This window comes from Cervus canadensis, chromosome 32, assembly GCF_019320065.1.
Source record: "Cervus canadensis isolate Bull #8, Minnesota chromosome 32, ASM1932006v1, whole genome shotgun sequence".
NCBI lineage: Eukaryota > Metazoa > Chordata > Mammalia > Artiodactyla > Cervidae > Cervus > Cervus canadensis.
Genome location: NC_057417.1, coordinates 29,333,577 through 29,352,317, shown reverse-complemented (window position 1 = coordinate 29,352,317; position 18,741 = coordinate 29,333,577). Strand labels below are relative to the sequence as shown.

The 18,741-nt window shown below is 58.8% G+C and overlaps 2 protein-coding genes across 6 annotated transcripts; both read left to right on the top strand.

Annotated features, from left to right (window-relative positions):
- The first annotated feature begins 682 nt into the window (after positions 1 to 682).
- On the top strand, positions 683 to 14,433 carry SLC12A9 (solute carrier family 12 member 9). 5 transcript variants are annotated; one of them, XM_043456546.1, is made up of 14 exons: positions 683 to 701; positions 5,822 to 6,044; positions 6,252 to 6,386; positions 6,814 to 6,945; positions 7,585 to 7,893; positions 8,718 to 8,825; positions 8,944 to 9,055; positions 9,574 to 9,731; positions 9,844 to 9,926; positions 10,062 to 10,186; positions 10,343 to 10,535; positions 10,664 to 10,838; positions 11,075 to 11,221; positions 13,162 to 14,433. In XM_043456546.1, exons 2-14 carry the CDS (start codon positions 5,864 to 5,866, stop codon positions 14,046 to 14,048), a joined length of 2,745 nt encoding a protein of 914 aa, XP_043312481.1. In that variant the 5' UTR covers positions 683 to 701; positions 5,822 to 5,863; the 3' UTR covers positions 14,049 to 14,433. The 5 variants fall into 5 exon arrangements, with proteins under 5 accessions (XP_043312481.1, XP_043312478.1, XP_043312477.1 ...); XM_043456543.1 differs by lacking the exon at positions 683 to 701 and adding an exon at positions 4,696 to 4,841; XM_043456542.1 differs by lacking the exon at positions 683 to 701 and adding an exon at positions 4,901 to 5,057.
- A 308-nt stretch (positions 14,434 to 14,741) lies between these two features.
- TRIP6 (thyroid hormone receptor interactor 6) lies at positions 14,742 to 18,615 on the top strand. Its single transcript, XM_043456559.1, has 9 exons — positions 14,742 to 15,009; positions 15,264 to 15,391; positions 15,483 to 15,608; positions 15,858 to 16,244; positions 16,560 to 16,653; positions 16,769 to 16,938; positions 17,649 to 17,827; positions 18,089 to 18,209; positions 18,345 to 18,615. Exons 1-9 carry the CDS (start codon positions 14,901 to 14,903, stop codon positions 18,474 to 18,476), a joined length of 1,446 nt encoding a protein of 481 aa, XP_043312494.1. The 5' UTR covers positions 14,742 to 14,900; the 3' UTR covers positions 18,477 to 18,615.
- Positions 18,616 to 18,741: the final 126 nt, after the last annotated feature.

Genomic DNA, 18,741 nt, shown 5'->3' with positions numbered 1-18,741 from the left:
CGAGGGTAGCAGGTCGGGCCAGGGGGCGGTAGGCTGGGCCCCAGAGGAGATGACGCAGGGCTTCAGGGCTCTCCCAGCCCCCACCGCTCCAGCCTAGGGGCCTGAGAGCTCACCTGAAATCCAGTGTTCCCCCCACCCCCTCCATTCCCTACGGCTGACATCACCCCCACCAGGGCTGCTGGGATCTGACAGAGCCCAGCAAACTGTAGTGTCCTGCCTGGGCCTTGCACATCCACTTTCCGGGACTCCCTCCCTCCTTCCCCTAGATCCAATTGTCTGGCCTCCTGCTGCGGTCCTCCTGGAACCCTGGAATTTCATCCCTCCCCTCCTCTCCCTCCTGGGTCATTTTGCTCCATCAGCTGTTCCTGCAGGAAGGGCGCCCTGCTCAGCCTCGCCTCTCTTCCCGAGCCTTTTGTTTGCTGGGTCTGCAGGAAACTGGAGGGGCGGTGGCCAAGGGCTCATCTGCCCCTGGGGCCTGGGGGAGGCGGGGGGTGGTCGGGATTCACAAGACTTAATCCTGGGGAGCTCACGGCGAGAGTGGGGAGGGTGGGTCTCCGGGGAGGTAGCATTTAGGGCCTGATCTCGGAGTGGGGCACCTGGAGGCGGGGATTGGGCGTCCTGTCTCCGAGGGGCGGTCCGGGTGTGTGTTCGGGGATCCCTAGAACTGGAGGCTGGATGGATACCCCGAGATGTCCTAACAGGTAGACCCGGGAGCCAACATGAGGGGAGAAAAACCTAGATACTGAATCCCACAACCGCGTCCTAACACGCCTCGGATCCGGGAACCCCCAGCGGTAGGGAGACAGCGGGCAAGTCAGACAGAGCACTTTCTGAGGATTAGTTAATTCCTTTCTCCTTTAAAAATGGTGGGGAGGAAGACCAACACATACTCTCTGAATTCGCGCCTTCCCAGGACGCAACCGCAGACTAGGCGGCGGCGCGGACGCTCTAGCGAGCCGGCGCCGTCTCGTTGGTTACCCTCTTTCTGCGGCCCCCTGGGCGCCGCCATCTTCCCGTCCGAGCGGGCGGGGCGGGGCCAATGCAATCAGGTGCGGAGTAAGCCCTAGGTTTGAGATGGTTCCGTGAGCAGTTGATGCATGGCTTTTTTTTTTTTTTTTTGATGCATGGTTTTTGAGGGCCACTCGGGTGCCCGGGACTGTGAGAAGTACTGCAACTAGAGCAGCGAAGCAAAGAGAAATTCCTGATTTGTGCAGCTTAACGTCCTATTGGGAGCTTAACTTTTTGTGGAGCTTCGCTTTACATTTCTCAGTGAACATGAGAAACCAGTAAAGGACACGTATTAGATGGTGTTAAGCACTATGGAGGGAGAAAAAAAAAAAACAAAAAAACAGAAGAGGAAAATGGGAAAGTGGGATGGGAAGGAAGGCGCAGTTCAATTTTAAGTGGGACTGGCAGAGAAGGTTTCACTAAGAAGATAATATTTGAGTCCAGAAGACAAAGGAGACTCTTTGGGTGTGCTCATAGCGCCTTGTTGGAACCAGCCCAGAGGTCGTTGTGGGGCAAGGTCAGGGGAGGTGAGGACGAGATGAAGATCCGGTAGGGCTTCATGAGTAAGGTACCCATGTAATATATAGACGATCTGAGCGAACAGGTGCTGTTACTACATATGCCAAGGCAACAGGCATAAACTATGGTAGTCGGACTGTAGTCAGTGAATCAGGAGGTAGGTATGGTTACCTTAGGTATCAGAGCCTTTGACTTTTATTCTGAGGAAAATGGGAAACCACTGGACAGTTTTGAAAAGAGTAGTGTCCTGAACGGACACTTACTTTACTAGCATAACTAATCTGTTAAGAATAGACTGTAGTTGTTCTGTCGCTCGATCCTGTCCGACTCTGCGACCCCATGGACTGCAGACTGCCAGGCTTCCCTGTCCTTCACTATCTCCTGGAGTTTGCTCACACTCATGTCCATTGAGTTGATGATGCCATCTAACCATCTCATCATCTGTTGCCCCCTTCTCCTGCCTTCAATCTTTCCCAGCACAAGGGTCTTTTCCAACCAGTCAGCTCTTTGCATCAGGTGGCCAAAATACTGGAACTTCAGCTTCAGCATCAGTCCTTCCAATGAATATTCAGGGTTGATTTCCTTTAGGATTGACTGTAGGGGCCAGGGAGAAGCAAGCACATCAGTTAGGGGGCTGTTGCAATAATACAGATGAGATGATGGCAACCTGGACTAGTGTAGTATTTGCAGTTGGATACTGTTTGTATTTTAAAACTACTGGCCAAAGAAATTGTTATGGGTTGGATGTGGGTTGTGTGAAAGAGTATTCAAACATAACCCCAAGGCTTTTGACCTGAGCTACTGGGGAAGTGGGACAACCACAAGAAGAGTGGGCTGTGGTCAGGCATTGGATTTTGGACATGCCAAGTTTGAGTTGCCCATTTGATGTCCAGGCCCAGGTGTTAGCATGTTCTTGGACATACATACAGTCGGAAGTTCAGAGTAGAGATCTGGGCTGGAGATACACCCTTTCGGCACTCCTATAGAGAGGTATTTCAAAAGAGGAGATTGGATGAGATCACCAAGGGAGTGGGTGTAAGTGGTTAAAAGAAGTCTGTGAACTGAGCTTCTAGTGCTCAATGGAGCCTCTGGTCCAATGGGGCCTCTTGGCTGTTCCTCCAAGAGAGGAGGAGGAGCCGGCAAAGGAGACTGAAGAGGATAGTTAACATTTACCAGGGCTGTGATTTTGCTGGAAGGTGTTATAAAGTGAGCGAGGGGTAAGGCAGTGCTTTTCACTGACTGTGACCTTGAAGCTGGGTAACAAGGGAAGTGAGTGGAGGGCAGTGGGCAGAGGGCAGGATCAATGAATTGGGGGTCCAGTGAGGTGGAGGATTGCTGGGGTCAGGGCACGACAAGGACCCTCTTCTTCATCAAACTTCAGTCAGGTTCCTCTGAAACCTCTTCTGGACTTGGCCTCCACCTTGGCTGTCATCCTTGCTGGGCATGTCGAGCCCAGTTTAGAGAGAATCCATCCCGCCCTTCATAATTGATCACCCTGGCCTTCCTTCAGCAAGGATCCTGTTAAGCCTCTTTAGCTAGAATCCTCCTATGCTTGATGCTTCCTCTTAGTAATTTTCCATTCACTGAACCCCTCATTCTGCTTGTTGGCTATAAATCCCCAGCTTTCTTTGCTGTGTTTGGAGTTGAGCACATTCTTTCTCCCCTATTGTGTCTTGACACCTATTGCAGTAGCCCTGAATAAAGTCTTTCCTACTGTTTTAGTAAGTGTCAGATTAATATTTTTCCTCAACAGGCGTAATTAGAAGTGATGGACGAAAAGAGGAAGGGGTCCAGTTATTGGTAATGATAAAGTCTAGGCATAACCATTGGGTGGGATGGAGGGTGAGATCTATGCAGAAGTGGAGTTTAAGGACGTGCCAGCCCAGAGTGTTGGAAGTCTCATCAATGTGGATATTGAAATCACCAAAAATTGTAATAGGAGGGATGTGAGAGAGACTCTGGAGTCAAGCTCCATGTCGTGGGTAGCAGGGATGACTGATGAAAATGCCACAGTTTACTGCTCATGAGACCGCTCTCTGGCAAAGCCACATTTGCACTGGTTTGAATCTCTTCCTCTCCTAGGGAAACGTTACAGCTAATTTACAGCCAAAGCCCAGTGGCAGGAAAAGCAGTGTTCATTTCCTGAGGCTCAAATGACAGTGTAACCACAAAGGCCTCTATGAAAGTTAGGAAATTATTACTGAAGTTCTCCAAGCTTCAATTTCCTATTGTGAAAAATGGAAATCATAGCAGGATCCACCTCACAAAGTGCTTATGCATATTTAATACAGTACGGTATGCAGATGGTTTGTTGAACATTTCAGTATTGTTCTCAAGTGCCTGTTCAAGTTTATTGAACTCACACTGCAACCTTATGCAGGAGGATCTATCTACAGTTGACGGATGGGATGTTGCCAGGTAGTGCCAATGTCGACCAAACCTGTAAAGAGTTGAGGTGGGCGGTGGTGATTTAAGTGACTAAGTGGTGTCTGACTCTTGCAGGCCCAAGGACTGCAGCCTGCCAGGCTTTTCTTGTCCATGGGATTTTCCCAGCAAGAATACTGGAGTGGGTTGCCATTTTCATCTATAGGGAATCTTCCATTTCTTTCTCCACGGGATCTTCCGTCCCAGGGATTGAATCCGCGTCTCCGTCTCCTGCATTGCAGGCGGATTCTATATCGCTGAGCCACCTGGGAAGGCCGTAAAGAGTTAGGAGGGGAATCCTGACTCCTGAAGGTTCACAAGTCCTGTAATTCCTGCTGGAGGGGGCTTGCTTGCAGGGACTCGCGAGAGCGGGCTTCCTTGCAGGGAATCACGAGAGCGGGCGGGGGACGAGACTGAAACCAACCGAGGCCGGCGCCTCCAGGGCTCGCCCGGCTCGGCAGCCAATGGCGCCCTCAGGTGGTGGAAGCGAGGAGAGCAGCCGGTGGGCTGGAACCGGCGCTAGGGGAGGGCGCCGCAGGGGTGAGGGCTGGGGCTGGAACCTGTGCACTGGACGGGGATCCCGGAGGCTGGAATAGGCGGACCCCTTAAGGCGTAGGCCGACAGGGCCCCGCCTTCCTAGCGGCGCACCTGGGCCAGGTGTCGTGGCCCCGCCCACCTGCCCGAGGCCTTCCGCCGTCAGGCCACGCCCCTTTCAGCAGCGTCACCGCCCAGCTCCGAGTAGGGTCCCGCCCACGCGGCGGGCGCTCGTTTGCACCAGGGTGATGGGTGCAGTGGGAGCTGTGGCCCACACCGTGCCGGAGACCTGCGTGTGAGGGGCGACCCCTGGCAGCACCCCGATCGCACTTGGGGCGGGGAGCCGCGCTTACAGCGTGAGCCTGGTGGGGCGGGGCTTCCCCCGGGCGCGCCCACGGGGCGGGGCTGGGCTCGGGGACCAATGGGGCGCGTGTGTGCTGGTGGGGGGGTAGGCTCCGGGCCTGGCATCCCGGTAGCCGCAGCTGGCTTTTCCGGCACCCGCGCCCCCTCAGCCAGTAGCAGACCCCTCCCGCTCTCGGGGATCACCCCCGAGCGGCTGCGTCCTCCAGTGGGTGAGTGAGCGCGCTGCCACACCCGGGCTGTGAGGGTGCGCCTGGCCGGGAAGAAGCGAATCTCGGCCCGCTTCAACCCGCCCGGGGGAGAAAGTGGGGAGGAACCGGTGCAGGAAGGAAGACCACCTTGGGTGGCAGGCCGATGATGTTTTTGTTTTGGTCGTCGGGGAGTGGCGAGAACGGTAGAGTTTGGGGGATGCCTTGTGTGGGTGGGAGGAATCTGGTGAGGTTAAAGAGAGAGGAGGCTGTCTGAGATGGGCTGGGGGAAGAGGGTTGATGGAGGGCGGGGCTTTGGAAGATTGAGAAGTTTCCTATTGCCCGGGGTTGAGGTGATTGCATGGAGGATCTTGGGGGGAGGCTCAGGACCCCGGAGGAACGGTTGAAAAGGGCCTCCTGTCCATAACTCACTTCCCCTTTGAGGGATTTGCTTCCTCTTGTGCTGCTAGTTAAGAAGGTGGAGGATCTTTGCACCTTTCCAGAGCCACTGCCATCCCTCCTCTCAGGGATATGGGGGAAGGGGTGGCCCCAGGAGCTGGGAGGGGCCTTGGTACCCAGTCCTGAGGCTTGGAGCCTGCTATTGGTGGGGCAGTGGCCAGGATCAGCCTGCCCGCTCCCCCCCCCCCCTCCCCCCATTGACTCTTGGAGTTGCTGGTGAACGTGAGTGTGTGTGTGTGTTTCCTTTTGGAAGAGGTTTCTGGGTGTTTGATTAGAGGTGTTTTGTGGGGTCTCCACAGAGCTGCTTCCACTCAGCAAACTCTTTGCAGGCCTGGTACCCCGTTGGTGGCTTTCTCTGCCCGCTCTCGACCATGGCCAGTGAGAACTCTCCTCTGCTGGCCTACCGGCTCCTGGGGGAGGAGGGGGTTTCCTTCCCTGCCAATGGGGCTGGAGGTCCTGCAGGGGCACCGGCCCGGAAACTCTCCACCTTCCTGGGTGTGGTGGTGCCCACGGTCCTGTCCATGTTCAGTATAGTGGTCTTCTTGAGGATTGGTGAGTTGGCGCTGGTTTACTCGAGGGTGGGACTGGAATGAGGCTGGGGAAGGGCCCTGGGAGAAGCTGGTGAATGAAGGGCTTGGGGGAGGGGCTCCCTGTGGCCTTGGGCTTAGCTCTGCCCTGGGGTAACTGATGATCGGGTCGGGGCGGGAGGGGCGGGAGGGGCGAGCCGCCGTCCGACCTGCTTTGCCACTCCTGTCCCAGGGTTTGTGGTGGGTCATGCTGGTCTGCTTCAGGCTTTGGCCATGCTCCTGGTTGCCTACGTCATCCTGGCCCTCACGGTGCTGTCCGTCTGTGCCATCGCCACCAATGGAGCCGTGCGAGGGGGCGGAGCCTACTGTATCCTCAGCCGTGGGCGGAAGGGGGTCCGGGCCCTTCTGTCTTATGGGGGGAGGAGAGGGCCCCTCCCTGCGTCTCCCCGGGGGCAGGCCAGTTCTAGTGAACATCCAGTGGACAGGCTGGCATGGAGAAGGTCACCAGCGCGGCCTTACACGGTAGCGCCCCTGTCGTCGAGCCCGCCAGCTGTCTCCCCGGCTGCCATTTTGGTTCTAGCAGTCCTGTCAGATTCAAGAGCACTGGTGACTTGGACAAAGCCACGTGGCTTCGAGTGGCCACAATGGGACATGCCACCTCTGGGAACAGTCCCATGCGTTCTGGGAGACGAGGCCTGGAGGACCAGCTGCACCATGCTGTGTTCCTGGGCCCTGCCTCCCGTTCTGGTTCAGTTTCTTTTCCCTTGACACTCACCCCCTACTTCCACTTTCAGTCATGATCAGTCGGACTCTGGGGCCCGAGGTTGGCGGCAGCATCGGCCTGATGTTCTACCTGGCTAACGTCTGTGGCTGCGCCGTCTCCCTGCTGGGGCTGGTGGAGGCCATACTTGACGTCTTCGGGGCTGGTCTGTGCTCCCCACTCTGGTCTGGGCGGCCCCGAGGATTTGCAGGGTCAGGGATTCTGGGATCACAGCAGGGGGAGAATCCCTCTCCTGGGAGAGATGCATTTTCTTGAGCTCCTGCTGTGTGCCCAGCCTCATGCAGACATCCGAGAGAACATCCTGGCCCACGAGGAGCTCGCCATCTAGTCAGGGGGTGGGGGCAGGCTAATACTCTGAAAATTGACAAAGCAAGATTGCTGGTACCCGCCCCCCCCCACCCCCCGCCAGGGAGGGCTAGGATGCTGGAGTACAGTTGGGTGAAGTGTTAGTTACTCAGTCATGTCTGACTCTTTGAGACCCCATGGACTGTAGCCTGCCAGGCTCCTCTGTCCATGGGATTCTCCAGGCAAGAATACTGGAGTGGGTTGCCATGCCCTCCTCCACGGGATATTCCTGATCCAGGGATCGAACCTGGGTCTGTTGCATTACAGGTGGATTCGTTACCATCTGAGCCACCAGGGGAGTCCAGTTGGGTGGGGGAGTGGGAAAGATGGTCTTTCTGAGGACAAGTGGGCCAAAGATGGGGTCTCTGCCTGCTCTGAGTCATGACTGGGGTCCCTCCTTGGAGGCGTGGCCATCTAACTCTGTTCTTCCCCTCTGCAGATGCCTCGGGGTCCAGTGGCCTCCGGGTCCTGCCCCAGGGCTACGGCTGGAGCCTGCTCTATGGCTCCCTGCTGCTGGGCCTGGTGGGCGGGGTCTGTACCCTGGGGGCCGGCCTCTACGCCCGGGCCTCCTTCCTCACATTCCTGCTGGTCTCCGGTTCCCTGGCCTCCGTGCTGGTCAGCTTTGTGGCTGTGGGGCCCAGAGACATCCCGTTGGCCCCTCGGCCTGGCCCCAACGGCTCCTCCCTGCCGCCCCAGGTCGGCCACTTCACTGGCTTCAACAGCAGCACCCTGAAGGCTAATCTGGATGGTGAGCTGGGTGAAGGGGTCCTGGGGTTCTCAGGGCAAGGGGTAAGCCCGTGGTGGGGGTGGCTTGGAATCTCTGGATGAGAACAGATGTCAGATGATCAGTAGTGAGAGGTCTGAACATGGAGCAGTGCAGGTTGATTAGAATCTGCTGGGCATGTGTTGACCGCTGTGTGTTTGGCCCAGCCGAGCGGTAGGAATGACCGCAAGACAGTCTCTGCCTTAGAGGAACTTGTTTAATTGGAGAGATAAGATGTACACTCAGGAAACAAATTGCATATTAGGATGGTATGATTCAAGGAGATAAGAATCACAGAGGAGTCCAGAGGAGGGAGACCTGCGTATGGACTGAGGGGAGGGGGTCGGTGAGAGCTGGAGGAGCTAGAGGTGGCTTGAATGGGGCTGGGAAATTCATTTTTATTTGTTTTGCTGTGCTGGGTCTTACTTGTGGCATGTGAGATCTAGTTCCTTGACCAAGGATTGAATCCGGAACCCCTGTATTGGGAGCTTGGAGTCCTAGCCACTGGACCAGCAGGGAAATCCCAGGGGTTGGAAAATTCAGATAGGAGGGCGAGGGAAGGCAGCTAGGAAAGAGCGTTGATGAAGGTGTGGAGGGAAGAACAGAGGCGCATGGGGGAGAAGGAGGAGCTGAAGTCAGCTGAGACTGGGGTGGGGTCAGGGCTGGGGTCTTGGTGAGCTGGTCAGGATGGTGGGGAGGCAGGGGGTGTGTTTTAGAATAGGAGGGGAGGGAGGCAGGGCCAAAACGCCTGGATCCCTAGGAGGGAGGCTGACCCCCTTTCGTCCCCGGGAATGACCCCTCCTCCTCAGCTGGCTACGCCAAGGACTACACCACGGGGGCCATGATGACCTTCGCCAGCGTCTTTGCCGTTCTTTTTAACGGCTGCACGGGTATCATGGCTGGGGCCAACATGTCAGGTGAGCGTCCCTGGGGGAGGGGGCTGCCTTGCCACCTGGTGCCCCTACAAGGTGCTGCGGGGGCTCAGGGACGCGGGGTCTGGTGGAGGACCCTCCCCCTCTGCTCCCTTCCCTCCAGGGGAGCTGAAAGACCCCAGCCGGGCCATTCCTCTGGGCACGATCGTTGCTGTTGCCTATACTTTCTTCATCTACATCCTGCTTTTCTTCCTCTCCAGCTTCACGTGTGACAGGTGCCTGGGCACGGGGCGAAGTGGGGTGTGGGAATGGAGTTGTCACACCTGGTTCCCCAAGTGAAGCGCTGGCTGGGGGGCGTGGGAGATGCCCACATGGTTGGGGTGCATGGAAAATGGGGAGTGAGTCGGAGCTGATGCCTGAAATGGGGAGGGCTGGTTACGTGGTAAGAGCCCACCGGAAGCCAGCATTTGCTTCCTGCCTGGTGCTGCTTGGTCTGGGGGTGGGGCTTGCCAGTCAATCTGTGGCTCCATAAATATTTGGCCTCTTGTGCCTATACCGTTGGGAACGTCCACCCTGTGATTAAATCCACAGCAGCCCAATGACAACCAGTAGAACCCCAGCCTGACCCCCCAGGCCCACTCGATCTATCAGTATGATCCTTGAGGTCAGGGATGGGGTCAGTCCGGAACGCCCAGCGCTGAACCCGCCCGGTGTTGAGAGCACTGTTCTCATCAGGTCCCTGGGAGTGGACACACCTTTATGTCCGGCTTCCTCCTCCTCTCCTTGCCTGCAGGGTGCTGCTGCAGGAGGACTATGGCTTCTTCCGAGCCATCAGCCTGTGGCCCCCGCTGGTGCTGGTTGGGATCTACGCCACGTCGCTCTCCGCCTCCATGAGCTCCCTCATTGGCGCCTCCCGCATCCTCCACGCCCTGGCCCAGGACGACCTCTTCGGTGGGCTTCCCCTGCCTCATGCGGGGCTCTGAGCGCACCTTCGCGTGTCTGTCTCTGTCCCCTGCTCGGCCCCGGGCTCACCTTTCTGCCTGCTGCCTTTCGGTTTGCACAGGAGTGGTCCTGGCGCCGGCCAAGGTGGTATCCCGAGGGGGGAACCCCTGGGGGGCTGTGCTGTATTCCTGGGCCCTTGTGCAGGTAAGCCTGCCTCCTCAAGCTGCCCTCACCTCAGCCCCTCCGGTTACACTCCTGGGACTGGGGAGGGTTGGGCATGCGTGCGGGGAGACGTGCCCGAGGAGGCAACGGACGCCCAGCCTCTCGGTCCTCATCCAGCTGGTGCTCCTGGCCGGAAAGCTGAACACGCTGGCCGCCGTGGTCACTGTCTTCTACTTGGTGGCCTACGCTGCCGTGGACCTGTCCTGCCTGAGCCTGGAGTGGGCCTCGGCCCCCAACTTCCGGTGAGAGAAGGAGCCGCCTGTGTCCCCGGAGGAAGGGCGGGAGTAACGATGGTGGGAAGGCCTGGGACCAAGCGGGCAGATTTGGGGCGGGAGCGGAGGTGATGATGTGATGTCGGGGGCCTCCCCGAGCACTGTTCCTTCTCTGTCGGCCCCCAGCCCCACCTTCAACCTCTTCTCCTGGCACACCTGCTTGCTGGGGGTGGCCTCCTGCCTGCTCATGATGTTCCTCATCAGCCCCGGGGCCGCCGGCGGCTCCCTGCTCCTCATGGGCCTGCTTTCTGCCCTGCTCACGGCTCGAGGAGGGCCCAGCAGCTGGGGCTACGTCAGCCAGGCCCTGCTTTTCCACCAGGTCCGGGGAGCTGGTGGAGGGGAGTGTGGGGCGGGTTGGGAACACCCCCATTCTGGGGAGACCTGGGGGATGGATTGGGGCCACCCGCCAGATCCCTTCCTCCCCCCTCCGCCTCCCCTTGACTCCAGGTGCGGAAGTACCTGCTCCGGCTGGACGTCCGGAAGGACCACGTGAAGTTCTGGCGGCCGCAGCTGCTGCTCCTAGTGGGGAACCCCCGAGGCACCCTGCCTCTGCTGCGATTGGCCAACCAGCTCAAGAAAGGGGGTCTCTACGTGCTGGGCCATGTCACCCTGGGAGACCTCGGTCAGTTGCCCTCCACTCACCACCTACCCCCCCACCCCCCACATCCTCTCTCTCTCTGGCTCCCAGATGCTCTTTGTGTTCTTGATATCCCTGAGACTTCTTGCAGTCTTCCCAGATCGCCCTTCCTAACCAGCCGCGTCCCTGCCCAGACCCTTCTTTTCTGCCCACCTGGGATCTGGACTCGAGGAGGAAGTGCACGAGTCTGGCCCATACGTGTTTGCCTGCCTTCTCTGCAGACTCTCTACCCTCAGACCCCGTGCAGCCGCAGTACGGGGCATGGCTGAGCCTGGTGGACCGGGCCCAGGTGAAGGCCTTTGTGGATCTCACCCTCTCGCCCTCTGTGCGCCAGGGAGCTCAGCACCTGCTGCGGATCTCGGGTCTTGGTGAGCTGCCCTTGGCCCCCTCCGGGGCCCCTCTCCATCTCTGCTCCCCTCCCCCCGAGAGTAAACCACAGATTGCAGACTCCAAAAGGAATCTGCCGTCTCGTGCAGACAGGACTTGATCCTCAAAGATAAAAGACAGTGTGTGAGGAGGTCTCCGAGGAGCTGCCTTAGGACTAGAGATGGAGGGACATGGCTTTTTTTGGTTTCTTTCTGACCCATGATTGGGGCACAGGCTGTGAAGAGTGTGTTGTCTTCCTGAGGACAATGGGAGAAGGATTTGAGGCTGGGCGTTGCCCCCATCAAAATCCAGGGCAGATGCTTTCTAACCACTGGAGTTCAGAAAGAGGAAGACCGTGGTCACTGATGTGGTGGACAAGGTTTTGTGATGAGATAGTATCTCAGCTGAGCCTTGAGCAGAGAAGGGGGAAGTGATGTAACTAACAAGGCCCCCAGACACTATAAAGGGTGCCGAGGGTGGCAGGGGCGTGGCTGATGCTCTCAGATGGAGTGGAATGTTCCCGGCTTTGTGACCCGTGTCCTCTGGCCCAGCACCCCACCTTCCTCCAAACCCTGCTGAGCCGCCTCCTTCTTTCTCAGTCTTGGGATTAATGTTTGCGCCCTCCCTGAGTGCATGCTTCCTACCCCACTGACAGTCTGGCTAAAGTTCAGGTGTTGGACATTGCCCTGCTCGCTTGGTTGATGTCAATCAGAACCCTGGAAAATGCTCAGGAGGGGGTTTGAATAGTTTAATTTGCAAGGTCGGTTGGAATTCCCACCTGGTAAGGAGTTGGCAAGCATCATGAGATAGTATCAGATAGACCTCGCAGCATCTCCTCCAGTCCCATCTTTTGTGGGGGAGCCCGGACCAAGAGACCACTCCTTCCATGCCATTCATCCTGCTGAAAATAACTCACATAAAAAGGGAAAGGTTTCCTTTAAGCAGTCAGTTCCCCAGCATGGAGAATTTGATTTGGTAGTAGATTTTGAGTAAACCATTTGCCCCTTGAGAATGGGTCTTAGAAGAGGTCTGAGTCTTCCTGTAAACACAACCCTGCCACAGGGGAAATGATCCCATCCTATATTGGTTGTTCAGATGCTTAAAGCCCGGGAGCTGTCAGCAGGGACTGGGGGCTTTGTGGTTGGCGCACCACCCACTTAGTGGCTAAGAGAACAGGCTCTGGTGCCCGAGACATCATGGTCACTTCCTGGCCCCAGTGTTTACCAGCCGTGAGCCTTTGGGCTAGTGACTTCACCGCTCTGGGTCTCAGGTTCCTTATCTGTAAGAGAGGGTGAGTAATCGTCTCTACCTCATAGCGTTGCTTCAGGGATCTGATGAGTTAAAAATATGAAGTACTTTCAACAGGACGGGGCCCCGTCAGTGTGCAGATGGTAAGCTCACTGGGGACGGTGCTTTGGACAGGCCATCATTAGGACTCTGGGGTCCTAGAAACGGATTGTGCAGCCCCCCGTCCTGAGCTCTCATCCTCCGCTAGCAGGGTCTGAGTGTTATCTCCCTGGGAATCGAGGCCATGAGCTTGGTTAATCAGGGGTCCCATCTGCCAGTGGAGTCAGACTCCTCTCTCCCATCACGAAAAGGTGTGCGGCTTGAAGCCCGGAATGAATGCATCCTACTGCCATGGACTGGAAGTGCTCCTTAGTTAAAGCAAGCTTTAGGGCCCACTTTGCCTATTTCGGTGGGGGAGATTAGTCATGGAGATAAACCAAATAAATGCATGTGAAAGTGTTTGGGAACACGGAAAGTCATTATGCAAATGTGCATAATGTTGCCTTAAGAGGCCATGTTATGCACATGTCATACCTGATGGCTGACACACAGCGCTGTCAGCAGATGGGAGTGGGCGCCCGTTAGCGTGCTGTGAACTCAGCCCACCCATCTGATTCCCCTGGGTTCCTTCCCACCTACCTCTCTGCCCCCCCAGGTGGCATGAAGCCCAACACGCTGGTCCTGGGTTTCTACGACGATGCTGCACCCCAGGATCACTTCCTGACGGACCCGGCTTTCTCTGAGCCTGCGGATGGCACCCAGGAGGCCGGGGCCCCGGCCCTGAGCACCCTGTTCCCTCCACCCCGGGCTCCTGGGAGCCCCCGGGCTCTCAGTCCCCAGGACTACGTGGCCACCGTGGCAGACGCCCTGAAGATGAACAAGAACGTGGTCCTGGCCCGGGCCTGTGGGGCCCTGCCTCCCGAGCGGCTGAGCCGGGGGTCTGGGGGCACCTCCCAGCTGCATCATGTGGACGTGTGGCCCCTCAACCTGCTGCGGCCCCGGGGCGGGCCCGGCTATGTGGACGTGTGCGGCCTCTTCCTGCTGCAGATGGCGACCATCTTGGGCATGGTGCCTGCCTGGCACAGCGCCCGCCTCCGGATCTTCTTGTGCCTGGGGCCTCGGGAGGCCCCGGGGGCGGCCGAGGGGCGGCTGCGGGCACTGCTGAGCCAGTTGAGGATCCGGGCCGAGGTGCGGGAGGTGGTGTGGGGCGAGGGGGCCGCCTCCGAGGAGCAGGAGGAGGAGGAGGAAGGGGACTTTGTGAATGGCAGGCGGGGAGACGCCGAGGCAGAGGCCCTGGCATGCAGCGCCAACGCCCTGGTTCGGGCCCAGCAGGGGCGTGGTAGGGGAGGGCCCGGTGGGCCTGAGGAAGGGGATGGTGAGGTGGGGCCCACCACCGCCCTCACCTTCTTATACCTACCGCGGCCGCCTGCTGATTCTGCCCGCTACCTGCGCTACCTGGCGCTCCTGGAAATTCTGAGCCGAGATCTGGGCCCCACGCTGCTCATTCATGGTGTCACCCCTGTCACTTGCACTGATCTCTGATGCCCACGCCAAGCAGAGAGAGCATCCAGATCGGTGGCCCACCTTGATTATAGGGTGAGAAGGGGAAGGGCTGCCTTGCGCCAGTCTGCCACGTGGGACTCGGCCGCTGGTGGGCGTATTAGGGCATCCTGGTCTCCTGGCCCCGAGTGCGGGGGCAGCTGTCCCCACCACCTTCCCCAGGAAGTCCTCAGCCCTCCCTGCGGGCCTCCCTCCCTTCACCCGTGCCTTGACGGGGGCTGGGTCTCCGCTTGTGACTCTAGGCTACCTCAGTCTCCCCCCTCCACCTCGCCCAACAGACCCCCCTCCCCCACCCCTGAGGTTGTGATGTTTTTGTTCTGTTTTATTTTTCTAACTGCTCAATGTGAATAAAAGATCAAAACACTAAGCGCGGACTGAGCATTTCTGGAGGCGGGATGGGTACGTGGGATGGAAAGAGGGAGAAATCTGTATGGGGGATGGGGACAGAGGGGTGTTGGAGAGACTCCCAGCAGGGACCTGGGGCGCCGGCCTGGGGGTGGGGGTGGGGCGCTGGTGGAGATGCAGGCTGCCGGTCGCCCCCAGACTCGGGGCTCCGGAGGAAAGCGCTCCCTGCTCGCAGGAGGGGGCCCTACTCGGGGAGGGACGGCAGTTTAGGGCCTAGGGGGCCACGTGACCCTCCCCCAGGAATGCGATGATGTCACCAGGGGCGTGGCCATCCCCAAAATTAGGGAGGAAGGGGAAAAAAAAAAAAGGCCAGAAAAAGTTTCTTTCCTGGAGTCCCAAGCGAGGTGTGGGACGGAAGAAGGGCTCCAAGTCAGAGCCCCGGTACTCCGTGGGGCCCGACTCGCTGTCTGGAGTCCCCCTTTCCAGACCATGTCCGGGCCCACCTGGCTCCCCCCGAAGCAGCCGGAGCCCGCTCGAGCCCCTCAGGGGAGAGCGCTCCCCCGAGGGGCCTCGGGGCCGCCCCCGGCCCACGGAGCAGGTAAGGCAGCCCCAGTGAGGCCCAGAGGCCGCCCCCAGGCCACCAGCGCTCTCAGCTCTGCCTTGTGGCGTCCGCGCCCCGCTGAGCCGGCCCCTGCCGCCCCTTCCCCTCGCAGCCCTCCCTGTCCCCGGCCCCATTCGCGAACCCCAGGTGCAGGGCGAGGGGCGAAGAGGGACCCAAGACAGTGGCCTCCACAGGCGTCCTCACCCTGTCCTTCCTCATCCCCACCTTGGCTCTCTCTTCCCTCACCCCAGCGCTCCAGCCCCACCCCCGGCTCAATTTTTGCCCCCTCCCATCTGAGCAGTGTTACCAGACCCCCGGGGGACCGGAGGACCGGGGGCTGGCCTGGGTGGGGTGCCACGGAGCACCCCAGCACTCACAGGTGAGCACGGGCACGGGGGGATGGGGCGATTCGGGGCAGGAGGGGAGACCCTGTGAATTGCATTTCTGTCTGCTTTTTGCTCCCTCCCCAGGGCTTCCCCCCAGACAGGGGGGGCTTGCGCCCGGGAAGTCTGGATGCTGAGATAGACTCCCTGACCAGCATGCTGGCTGAGTTGGATGGGGGTCGAGGTCACGCCCCGCGGCGGCCTGACCGGCAGGTGACTCCCCTGTCCTGCCCCTGCCCCTTCTGATCCTTGACCCCGCCCCTCCCCCACAAGCCTGGTCCCTACTTTGAATACCCCCCCATTTCCCCTTCCAACAAGCCCCATGTGAGGGATGCTTACTCCCGGGCCCTTGTCAAAGCTGGTTCTTGCCTGGGTGCCCCAAGAGGTGTGTGGGGGGGAGTTCCTATAGACGGGTGTCCTGGAAATGGGCCCAGCTCACTCCCGCTCTGTGTCTCTCCCCAGGCTTACGAGCCCCCTGAACCCCCTGCCTACCGCTCAGGCTCAGGCCCCCTAAGGCCAAATGGAGGGGCGCTTCCTCCCCCACCGCTCCCAGGGCCCCCCTATGGGGGCCCCACTCCGGCCTCCTATGCTACGGCCAGCACCCCCGCTGGCCCTGCCTTCCCTGTGCAAGTGAAGGTGGCACAACCCGTGAGAGGCTGCGGCCCTCCCAGGCGGGGGGCCTCTCAGGCCTCCGGGCCCTCCCTGGGCCCCCACTTTCCTCTCCCAGGCCGAGGTGAAGTCTGGGGGGCTGGCTACAGGAGCCACCGCGAGCCAGGGCCAGGGGCTAAGGAGGAGGCCGCGGGGGTCTCTGGCCCTGCAGGAGGAAGAGGAGGCGGGTACGGGTCCCAGGTAAGCCCTGGGTGCTGGGATTTCAGGTCCATCAAAGACAAGTGGATGCTGACTTGGTGGGGTACGTGGGGAGTGGTTAATGTCAGAGGTCTGGGATGCTGGGGCTCTGGATTCCCTGTGGATGTGGGGAAATTCAAGACTAAAAGGAGGGTCCTAGATCTACACCCTGGCTGCCAGAGGGGCTCCCCCAGCCTGTGGGCTGGGACTTGTTCTCTGATCAGCTTTCGGGGTAGAACGGCCTGGTCACCCTGGGGACCCTCAGTGACAGCACTGGGAGCCAGAGGAAGGGCCAAACCCCTGATTCTCACCTCCCAGGTCCCCCCGAGCCAGCCTCCCGAGGAGGAGCTTGAGAGGCTGACCAAGAAGCTGGTGCACGACATGAACCACCCGCCCAGCGGGGAGTACTTTGGTGAGCTGACTCCCCGGCCTCCGGGAGGTGGGACTGCAGAGTCAGAGGGACACGGCTCCCCCGGACAGGCTTCCAGGCCTGTAAGGGGGTTGACCCTGTCCCTCCCCGCCCCCAGGCCGGTGCGGTGGCTGCGGAGAAGACGTGGTCGGGGACGGGGCCGGGGTCGTGGCCCTGGATCGCGTCTTCCACGTGGCCTGCTTTGTGTGTGCCGCGTGCCGGGCCCAGCTGCGGGGCCAGCATTTCTACGCTGTGGACAGGAGGGCGTACTGTGAGAGCTGCTATGTGGTGAGTGGCTGGGGGCCGGGAGGGCTTCTGTCCAACTGGAATAAAGGAGTTGGAAACTAGACGAATAGGGCTTGAAGCAGGGGAACTGACACTGATAAACCAGAAGAAGGGATGAATGAAGTAAGTAGCTATACACTGGCTGCTGAAGAGGAAGGACAATATGCCCTCATACGTGTGAAGCATTTGTTTTTATTTATTTTTGGCTGCTTTGGGTCTTTGTGTTGCCAGCCAGCTTTCTCTAGCTGCGGTGCACCGGCTTCTCATTGTCGGCGCTGCTCTTGTTGCAGACCATGGGGCTCTAGAGTGTAGCCTCAGTAGTTGTGGTGCATGGGCTTAGTTGTTCTGAGGCGTATGGGATCTTCCCAGACCAGGGATCGAACTCATGTCCCCTGCCTTGGTGGGCAGATTCTTAACCACTAGGCTGCCGGTGAAGTCCCAGGCATTTATTTTAGATTTACAGGAAGGTGCTAAATTCCCACAATATCCCAGTGAAGCAGATATGACTACTGAAGGAAAATGAAGCTGAGAGGTTAAATAACTTGTCCAGGAAGCTGCAGTGCTGGGGTCAGTACTCAGATCTGTTCAAGGTCACGTTTCACTGAATCCCACGAAGGAGGCTACAGAAATAAGATGGATGGGCTGGCCGGATGCCTGGAAGGGCTCCTGAGGGTCTCCCCAGCCCCCGACCTTCCTGCCCTCTTTCCCGGCAGGCCACCCTGGAAAAGTGCTCCACGTGCTCCCAGCCCATCCTGGACCGGATTCTGAGGGCTATGGGGAAGGCCTACCACCCAGGCTGCTTCACCTGTGTGGTGTGCCACCGCGGCCTCGATGGCATTCCTTTCACTGTGGATGCCACGAGCCAGATCCACTGCATCGAGGACTTCCACAGGTCAGCTGGGTCCCCAGCTTGTGTCTCAGGATGTCTGGGCTGGCCTTTCCCATCTTCCTCATGACTCCTTCCTATCGCAGTACCAGCCTCTCCTGTTTGGCAACTCTGGCCGTGCCTCATTCTCTCTTTCCCTAAGATCCCAAACCCTACCTACCTTTGGCCTCTCCCGTCCCCTCCCTTGTCCCACCTTCTCTGGGCTCCGTTGTTAGTCCCCTCCAACCCTGGGACCTGACGGCCTCCCGGGTTCCCTTCCGCCCCCAGGAAGTTTGCCCCAAGATGCTCAGTATGTGGTGGGGCCATCATGCCTGAGCCAGGTCAGGAGGAGACCGTGCGAATCGTAGCTCTGGATCGCAGTTTTCACATTGGCTGTTACAAGTGTGAGGTAGGGGGGCCTGGGCAACGGTGTGGGTGGGGGGGAGGGTTATTGGGGCCTGGGGCACTGGGTGTGGTAAAGCATGATGGAGAAGGATCTCAGGGGTTGGGGCCTGATGGAAAGCTATTGCTTCTTTCTGAACAGGAGTGTGGGCTGCTGCTCTCCTCTGAGGGTGAGTGTCAGGGCTGCTACCCGCTGGATGGGCACATCTTGTGCAAGGCCTGCAGTGCCTGGCGGATCCAGGAGCTCTCGGCCACGGTCACCACCGACTGCTGAGTCTCCCCAGGAGCACCTGCTGTGTCCTCCCTTCCCATCCACCACCCTCCCCGACAACTACCTTTATAACTTTGTCACCAAATGCTGTCTCCTCGTCCTCCAGTCATGAAATAACAACCCCGCCAGAGTTTACAAAACACTTTGAAGTCTGTTGTCTCATCTGATATTCTCACATCAGCTCCACACAAGCAGGCTGTGGTGACTGGCCTGCATTTTTAGCTGAGAAGTGACGTCCTCAGGTTGCATCGCTCCCAAATGGCAGAAT

Bases quoted from the DNA above. Each gene is read 5' to 3' on its own strand.
- SLC12A9 (XM_043456546.1), top strand. From the start codon at position 5,864: ATGGCCAGTGAGAACTCTCCTCTGCTGGCCTACCGGCTCCTGGGGGAG. The intron at 6,045-6,251 runs GTGAGTTGGCGC...CTCCTGTCCCAG, and splicing joins AGTGGTCTTCTTGAGGATTG to GGTTTGTGGTGGGTCATGCT. The intron at 6,946-7,584 runs GTCTGTGCTCCC...TCCCCTCTGCAG, and splicing joins ACTTGACGTCTTCGGGGCTG to ATGCCTCGGGGTCCAGTGGC.
- TRIP6 (XM_043456559.1), top strand. From the start codon at position 14,901: ATGTCCGGGCCCACCTGGCTCCCCCCGAAGCAGCCGGAGCCCGCTCGA. The intron at 17,828-18,088 runs GTCAGCTGGGTC...TTCCGCCCCCAG, and splicing joins TGCATCGAGGACTTCCACAG to GAAGTTTGCCCCAAGATGCT. The intron at 18,210-18,344 runs GTAGGGGGGCCT...CTTTCTGAACAG, and splicing joins TTGGCTGTTACAAGTGTGAG to GAGTGTGGGCTGCTGCTCTC.